We start from the raw sequence: 8,387 nt of genomic DNA, 5'->3' as shown, positions 1-8,387 counted from the left end.
ACGCCGCAGCTTTGTCCCACGCTCGACGGGGAGAACAGGGGCGGAGTTCTCCTTGTGAGGCGGCTGAGATGTGGGGCAAGAACATACCTTCATGGGAGAGGCGTGGTTTCTTTCCTCCAGAAATTGTCGGGGGGGGGAGGTCAAGAAAAAGTCAAGACTAACTTGTTTCTTTCTTTCCCCCCGCCACCCCACCCTGTCCTTAGTGATCCCATATAGGTCGGTGATAATTCCCATCAAAAAACTAAGCAATGCAATAACCACGTCAAACCCATGGATATGTGTATCAGGAGAATTAGGAGATACAGGTGTAATGCAGATTCCTAAAAACCACCTAGAAATGACGTTTGAGGTGAGTACATGCTCTTTACATTTTAGTTTTTCCGTTTGAAACATGCTTCCAAATAAACACTAATTTGAAGAAGGTTTATTGTCTTAAGATCATAGCATTTCAGATTCTGTCCAGGTTTTCAAGGTCGCTGTACGTTCAAATATGCAGAGGAAAACAGTGCTGCTGTCCCTTCTGCGCTAGATGAAAGTTTCCTGTGAGCACGTACCACTTTTAACCCCAGGCATCACTGCTATCCCTGTCCCAGCCCAGGGCTCCTCTTCTCGCCTAGCCAGTCTATTTCCACGTCTTATTCCCTTCCATGTCTGCTTGCCTGATTTTCCCTTTCAGGGCTCATTTCTGACTCCTCATTTTCCTTCCAAGTTTCTTTTCCTTTCTTTTAACCTAGCTTCCCACTTACCAACAGCCAGGTCCCTTTCTACCTCTGGCCAGTCCCAAATTTCTTCTTTTCCTGCTCCAGCTCCTTGTCCGGCATTGCTGCCTTCCTTCCAGCCAGCCAGTGTAATCCCTGAGCTTTTCAACTGCCCAGCTTCAGGTGCTACCTCCAGCAAACCCCATCAGGCTCTCTCCTCTGGGCTTGCCATTGTTTCCTCTTTGTGTTTGGTGAGCCGGCATTCCCCTCTGCTTTCCCACCCGTGGGTTACAGGTTGGCTTGGTGCCACCCCAAAGCAGCTGGTAGCAGGAACTGGAGGGAAAGCCCAGTCAGGCTCCTGTAGGTCCAGGCTGTACCATACCAAGCAAGGAGTGATTTCATAGGAAAATCCGCTACTAACATTGAAGTTGCATCCATCGAGCATATGCAGACTGATCTTCAAAAGAATAGTAAAAAAAAAAACCCTCTTGCCAAATATAGGTGGATTTTGACAGAGATGGAGAGGATATTTTTGTGATGCAATGGCTGCCTCTCATTCAGATATTAGTGTTTTGTAGAAAAGATCTGCAGGCTTCTAACAAGCAAAATAACATATTTAGACATTTCTAAGGACTATATTAACACTGTTCTGGAATACTCTTTTGGCTGAAGCTTTCCTAAAATATCAACTTGGGTAGCCACCCACTATGGAAAATGTCAGCCCAAGCTGCTTGTTTGACAACATTAGAAGCAATGAAAACCAAGGTCTTGCAAGGGAGGTGTTTAGGTGACGTTAATAGATGTTGCTGCCAGCCTCACCTACAATTACATCTTGCACTGGAATTCAGAGTCCCTTGTTTTCTTTGTTCTGTCTCTTTGCGATGTTAAGAGTCTCACGTTCGTGATTTTTGTCCTGCCCAACAATAAGCAAATAGATCTTTGAAAATAATAAAGGATCTAGGGACTGCTTCATAGTGTAGAGTGAGTCAACTAAAGGTCAGTATGCTGAAAATGCATTTTTGAAAAGCTGTTTGTACCGAAGATCTATTTCTTCTACAAAAGCACACCTTTTTATCACCTTAGCTCAGAAATTTGTAATTAACACTTCTCGGAAATATTCAGAGTGAGTGCTCACAACAAAGAATGTAATCTCTTCACAAACTTTTAAGACTTTTTTTCCAAACTATTTCTTTTCTCCTGCCGTAAAATAATTATTCTGCTTTTCAAAACGCTCTGCATGTTTGGTTGAAAGTACTTGCTGTATGAATCAAAGGAAACGGTATAAAAACATACATTTAAGGCCATATATGTGCATGTGGTGGGGGGGTGTGTTGTCTGTTGTTTTTTAAATTAAGTAAAAACTGTTATTCATTTCAGTGCCAGAATTTAGGGAAGCTGACGACCGTTCAGATTGGTCATGACAACTCAGGGCTACTAGCCAAGTGGCTGGTTGATTGTGTCATGGTCAGAAATGAAATAACAGGACACACGTACAAGTAAGCAACAAGTTTTTATTTTATTGCCTCAAAGTCTTCCTTGTTAAATCTAGAGAAAGCAAGAAGGCATCTGTCTTATCTTCTGTTGATGGAGCACTGTGGGCTGATTTGGGTTGGTCTCCCGCACACCCAGTTCTCTCATTTCAGAAGCCCTAGTTGAAGTCAAATAATCTGATAAATATTAAATGAGACTTGAATGTAGGATTTTCTTTGCATCTCTGAGACAGGACAGATAGTATGAATACTTTTGAAGTTATTCATATGTTTGTGTCTAATAATTAAATCTCTTGATTTAAAGTAATGTGGTAAAATTGTGCGCAAATTAATTCTTTAAATCTCCAAGAGCTGGAATGATAGTTTAGGGCAAATCTTTGGGGTTTTTTTCCTTTTAAAAAATACTTAGATGTCTAAGTACTATAACAGATGTACAGAAACTTGGATTACAAGAAACTAAAATGTTTTGATGATTTCTTAATCTTCTATTTAAGTACATACCTCTTGTGTCTAAATGATCTCCTAACTCCTCATTAGTTTTACAAAATATCTGGCTAAGCAGACTTAATTTCTTTTTTCTAAATGTGGTCTTGGAATACTATAATTCAGAGAGGTGAGCTCCAGTGCTCAGGGTTAGCCACAGTGTATGGGGAAAGTAGGAGGAAATGGAGTACAAGCCCTGGCAGTATGGACATGTGCAGTGCATGGATTTCATTACGATCGTGGATGGGGCCAGAAAGTATAGCAATAAAATGTGAAGTGAGGCTTGAGTATGAGGACATGTCACCGCTTCAGTTGGGTGGGAACTCTGTGTGGGGATTTAATTGTTAATCATCAACAATATTTTTAAAGGCTGAATATCAGTTGTGGTTGCAAGTGAAAAATAACTTGGCAGAAATCAAAATGTGGCCCATGAAATATCGAATCATAGAATCATTGCGGTTGGAAAAGACCTCTAAGATCATCAAGTCCAACCATCAACCAAACACCACCATGTCCCCTAAACCATGTCCTGAAGTGCCACATCTACATGTTTTTTGAACACCTCCAGTGATGGTGACTCCACCGCTTCCTTAGGCAGCCTTATATGTACAAGGCATAGGAAGATACATATATATACACAGATATATATGTGTATAACACTTTCTGTTGACCTGTGCTTCCATGGAAGCTCTCCATATTTCCATTTTCCTAAGGATGGAGGTGAATGTACTTTTCTGGTTTGGTCCTATCAGCTGTGGTGCAGGGGATGCTGCCTGTTGAGTTCTGGTTTGTGAAAAGCTTTCGGCTACAGACTATTTCCTGCCCGTTAGCAGTGTTTATGGGTGCCAGCTGTCCCTCTAGCTTTAAAATCAAGCTGGACTACCTGTGTGGCTGACCTGTGCTTGTGCTGGCTGCGTGGCAGGTTTCCCTGCGGGCGATGGCTGGGAAAGGGTGTTGACGATGGTAGCTTGGAGCGAATACTCATTGGAGAGCTGGTGTCCTCCACGTCTGACGAAGAGCTGGGAAAGCAGTGCCGTACCCCACCCCAGCAGAAATCTCCTACCACAGCTCGGCGACTGAGCATCACTTCTCTCACAGGGAAGAACACCAGTAAGTTCTTTCCTTTCTCCCCAGGGCCCTAGAGAAGCGGGCAGCAACTGCTGAGAAATAAAGCTCCTGTGAACAGGAGAGCTCCAACTGAAGCAAGGCTTGGTGCAGCAGAACAGCCATGAGTTTGAGTTTTTCCTGCCCCTGTTCGTGTGTCTGCAGCTTGCTCTGTGACTGTACATGTTGCCTCTTTTACTGTCCCCATTTGGCAGATGAGAGAGGATAACCTTTTTCCTTGGAACATAGAGAGATGAAGTGAGGGAGGAGGAGGCAGCAGAATTTGCAGTAGCTCAGCTTCCCAGCTCACTTTGCAGTTGGTGAGAAGACAGCCCTCTCTGGAGGGCAGTTCAGAGCCTGATCTGCATGCCTAAAAAATCTGCATGCCTCCTATCCCTAAAATGAGCTTTTGTGAGTAACTGCACCTGGCTCCATCATGGCACAGGACTGTAAGAGCCACATGAGACATTCTGCAGTAAAGCATACAGATGAGCACAGTGTAGATCCTGTTCATAAATCTGTCCATCTCTGGTAAAGTTAGAGGATATGACTGCTGAAACGTCAAGCAAGGACGTTTAGGAAAGGAAAGATTAGCCTTCAAAAGTAATGCAGCATTTAAAAATCACCATGGGACCACTGCAGCTCTTCACATGTGAGAGTCCATATTAGCTGGAGCAGTGGGCACCAGAGCTACTTGCAGAGCATTTGCTTAGGTCTAAGAACACTAAAGCCAAATAATTAATTTGTCTTGTGAGCTACATAAGGCTCTGTGTCAGACCTGCCAATGACTGTGGAGGTCGTAATGTATTAAATGATACTGAGTTACTCCATGCTTCCAAAATAATAATTGTAGGACAAGCTAATAGCAACCTACATGTGTCTGAAAAACTAGAAAGGGCTCATAGAAGAACCATGAAAATGACTGAAGTCTGGAAAACATCTGCTTAAAATGAGGTTTTAAAAGTTTAGTCTGTTTTAATCAGAAGATGAATGAGGGACTAGATAATTTTCTGCAGGTACCAGCATAGGAAGATGAGATGGTAGCAGGTGGGGGCATGGCGTGATTCAGTACCAGAGGCATACAGCTAAACAGATTCAGAGCAGAAACATGGCATACATTTTAACGTTGAGGGTAACGTACTCTTGGAACCATTAATAAGGAATATTCTCTGCTTGTGGTCCCTCACACTGGTACAATGACTAGACATCTGCCTGAAATACATACTTGTTTTAGCTCAATAAAATGTTGTGGGTTCAAGTCAGGAATTAATGACTGCTGGGTTTTCTAGCCGTGTCACATAGAAGTGAGCCAAATGACTGGGTTGCAGCCTTTCAGCCTGTGTCTCTTCACGTGAGGGTTGCTGTACTCTGTGCTGAGCAAGATGTGATTAACCCAAATATAATGTTTATCAAGCCAGATCCTGGGGGTAGTACATTTTGAAGTAGGGTGATTTATTTGACTATTCCAGGGTTGCTCATCACTTGCTTGTAATTAAGGCTCAGGTTTACTCAAGATTGCCTGAACTCTGTTAAAGATACAGAATAATTCCTGCAGTTCAAGCTAGTTCATCATCAGAATCTGATGAATGTTTTAAAGTTGATATTTTCAGCCAGTATGCTCTCCATCATTTCGCAGAGCCTAATGCAGGCCAGATCCAAGAGGGAATTGGGGAAGCTGTGAACAACATTGTGAAACACTTTCACAAGCCAGAGAAAGAGGTACCGCCTACTTTTCATTACTTGCCTGGTATCTACAATGCATGGAAGTATTTTTATAAACAGAAATGGGATTGAAGTACCAGTAGAGACTGTTAACTTTTAGATTTGAAGCTTCTGGCATACAAACAAGGCAAGTTGTACTTACAGACTCTCCCTTTCCCACAGAGAGGGAGCCTAACCATTCTGTTGTGTGGAGAAAATGGTCTGGTTGCAGCACTGGAGCAGGTCTTCCACCATGGATTCAAATCGGCTCGCATTTTTCATAAGAATGTCTTCATCTGGGATTTCATAGGTAAGCTGGTATGTGATTTGGAGGCAGAAGGAGAAGAAGGATTAGGGCAAAATGACTACTCATGCACAGACCTTGGATTCTCGTCAGCTAGGGAACCATTTGTTCCAGCCTACCACCTGCCCCAGGTTGCTTAAAGTCAATGAGAAACAAGATGGAAGATGAGAAATACTGAACTCTATATATATAAAGGGATGAGTGTGAATCTAGAAATTTAAGAGCACTTCAAATTCTAGTAGTTTATTCATAGATGAATGTTCAAACAGCTGCTTTTCTATCCAGAAAGAAGGTGGGCTGGAGTTTGGGATACAGTAGCAATCAGTGTTAGAGGGAGAGCTGGGAAAGGGCAGTGAGTGAAAGGTTTAAATTTCTAGTTGTTTATGAGAACTCTCCTAACCACTGCACTGGTCATCTGGAGATGCTTATCTGTAGGCCTGTGTTGCGGTAATTTAAGAGGTACTTATTCCCTTAAAACATGCTCATGAGTTCAGATACTTAGCCTGAGGGTAACTGCTTACTCAGAAAAGGTGAAAAATCAACACTGATGGTATCGTTTACAACACTGACAGGTACTCTGGTGAAGCTCTTTGATGTTACCTAACTGTATTAGACATCAACCAGTCTGCTGACCACTGCTATGTAGCAAAGGTGGAGATCACCACCACCTGCCTATGGTCTTCAGAGTGAAGAATCCATATATAAACAGTGCAGTAGCTCTCAGCAGGTTGTTTTTTTAGGGATTCTCTTGTGTAATTCTGTGCCACAATGAAGTACTTCTGCTCACTGGGTTCTGATTTTCTCCCTACCGCAGAGAAAGCTGTTGCTTATTTTGAAACCAGTGACCAGATTGGAGACAATGAGGAGGCCCTTTTGCTTCAGAGATCTTCATGCAAAACCTTCTGTCATTATGTGAATGCCATCAATACAGCTCCAAGGAACATTGGAAAGGATGGCAAATTCCAAATTCTGGTTTGCCTGGGGACAAGGTACCTAACTGCTCTTCGTTATGTGTGTCCTCTTGCGTTAGACTAGAAGAGTATTTTTACACCATTGTTATTACCTTTAGTTTTCCATTTTAAGACATCTCATACCTATCTATTATCCAGTACCTATTTTAGGCAGCTTTAATACTACATGAAAAATTGGAGCAAAGAGACAGTAACGACACATGGCTAGTGTCTAAACTGCTAAAAATGTTTTGAGCTCTTTTATAACTGTTAGATTGACAGTCATATGGAGGGGGAGGAGGGGATGAGGCTTAGCTGTATTTTGGAGGGTGGAAGTTGGTACGTCTAGAAATAAGTACCATTTTTGTCTTGTCTGTCTGGATACATGGAAAACTGGTTGGAAAACAGTCTATTGTTTTTTCCTGAGCTTTACTTTCCCTGTTCCTGATCTGAAAATGTTGCTGAATTCTTCCAAAGTCAGTTGTTCAATTCTGCTGATATCTTTCCATCTTCATTCCTACAGTATGTTCAGTTACCTGTATTTTACTAACAAAATCAAGGGTTATGATTACACAGGAAACTTCTATGTTCAAACAACATGCATCGCCTACAAAAAGAGACTGCATGTTTTGGGTTGTGCTCTTGGAGAAGAGTTTCAGTTTGAGATCTGTTGTACTTGGTGCTAAAATAATTCCTTTCATCCCCTTTGCAGGGACCACTTGCTCTCTCAGTGGATCCCGTTGCTGGCAGAGTGCCCGCCCATTACAAGGATGTATGAGGAGAATGCTCTCTTACGGGACCGCATGACTGTCAACTCCCTTATCCGAGTCCTACAGACATTGCAAGACTTCAACATCATCCTAGAGGGATCACTCATCAAAGGAGTGGATGTTTAGCATGGCTTTGCTGAGAACTTCATTATTCCTTTCCCAAGCAAGCAAACCACAATTGGAGACCTGTCAGGACTTGAACGTGATGGTAGTGCACCACTGTAAGGCAAAGTTGCCGGTTGAAGCAGGAGTGGGAAGCCCAGTTTATGCCCAATGGGGACTGTCCTCTAAAGCTGCAGAAAGCTAAGATGCAGTATTGTAGTTTATTTGAAACAGAAATTTAGTATAAAATAGAGTATTTTCATGTGTTAGATGTGTGTAAATATGCTATCTTCTTTAAGAAATTATATTACTCTAAGAAATTTTTCTTAGACTGAATGTTCTTGTTCTGACTATGAGTAGCTTAAACCCAGGGGAAGGACTAGGGGGAGGGAAGGACTGAGGTGGGAAGGGACGCCGCTACTTGCTTGCAAGGAAGAAGCCAATCAATGTGTAAATACAGCGCAAACTCAGCAGGGCTTGTTTCAGGTATTGCAAAGTAATACAGCCAATACCCTTATGTAGCCATCGTGATTGTCTCACTTTTGGAAATATTGTAAGCATATGCTGTTTTACGCTACTCTACATGGTCTCTCTTAGTTTTTTGTTTGTTTGAAGACTTAACCCTTTCCATGCACAGAAGTTGTGAGTTGTCTTTTTTTTTTTTTCTGTAAGGTCTTTTGTGTCACTTCTGTTGATCCCCATAAGGGGAGACAAGTGTTGAAATGCTTAAACACTGTAGAGGAGGACTGCTGTCAGCCTCGGAGCCTGAGAGTATAAGACCTGTT

General features: G+C 42.3%; 1 protein-coding gene across 1 annotated transcript; it reads left to right on the top strand.

The window, feature by feature from the left end:
- The first annotated feature begins 337 nt into the window (after positions 1-337).
- Positions 338-8,166, top strand: LOC104623739 (DENN domain-containing protein 5B-like). The gene is made up of 7 exons (XM_010290909.1): positions 338-349; positions 2,076-2,194; positions 3,594-3,781; positions 5,412-5,494; positions 5,660-5,786; positions 6,595-6,769; positions 7,443-8,166. The coding sequence occupies exons 1-7, from the start codon at positions 338-340 to the stop codon at positions 7,624-7,626; spliced, it is 888 nt and encodes a 295-aa protein (XP_010289211.1). The 3' UTR covers positions 7,627-8,166.
- The last annotated feature ends 221 nt before the right edge of the window (positions 8,167-8,387 follow it).

The sequence above is a fragment of the Phaethon lepturus genome, unplaced genomic scaffold (assembly GCF_000687285.1).
Source record: "Phaethon lepturus isolate BGI_N335 unplaced genomic scaffold, ASM68728v1 scaffold20737, whole genome shotgun sequence".
NCBI classification, from domain to species: Eukaryota; Metazoa; Chordata; class Aves; order Phaethontiformes; family Phaethontidae; genus Phaethon; species Phaethon lepturus.
Note: the sequence above shows the minus strand (reverse complement) of the source record. Positions and strands in the feature narration are given on the sequence as shown.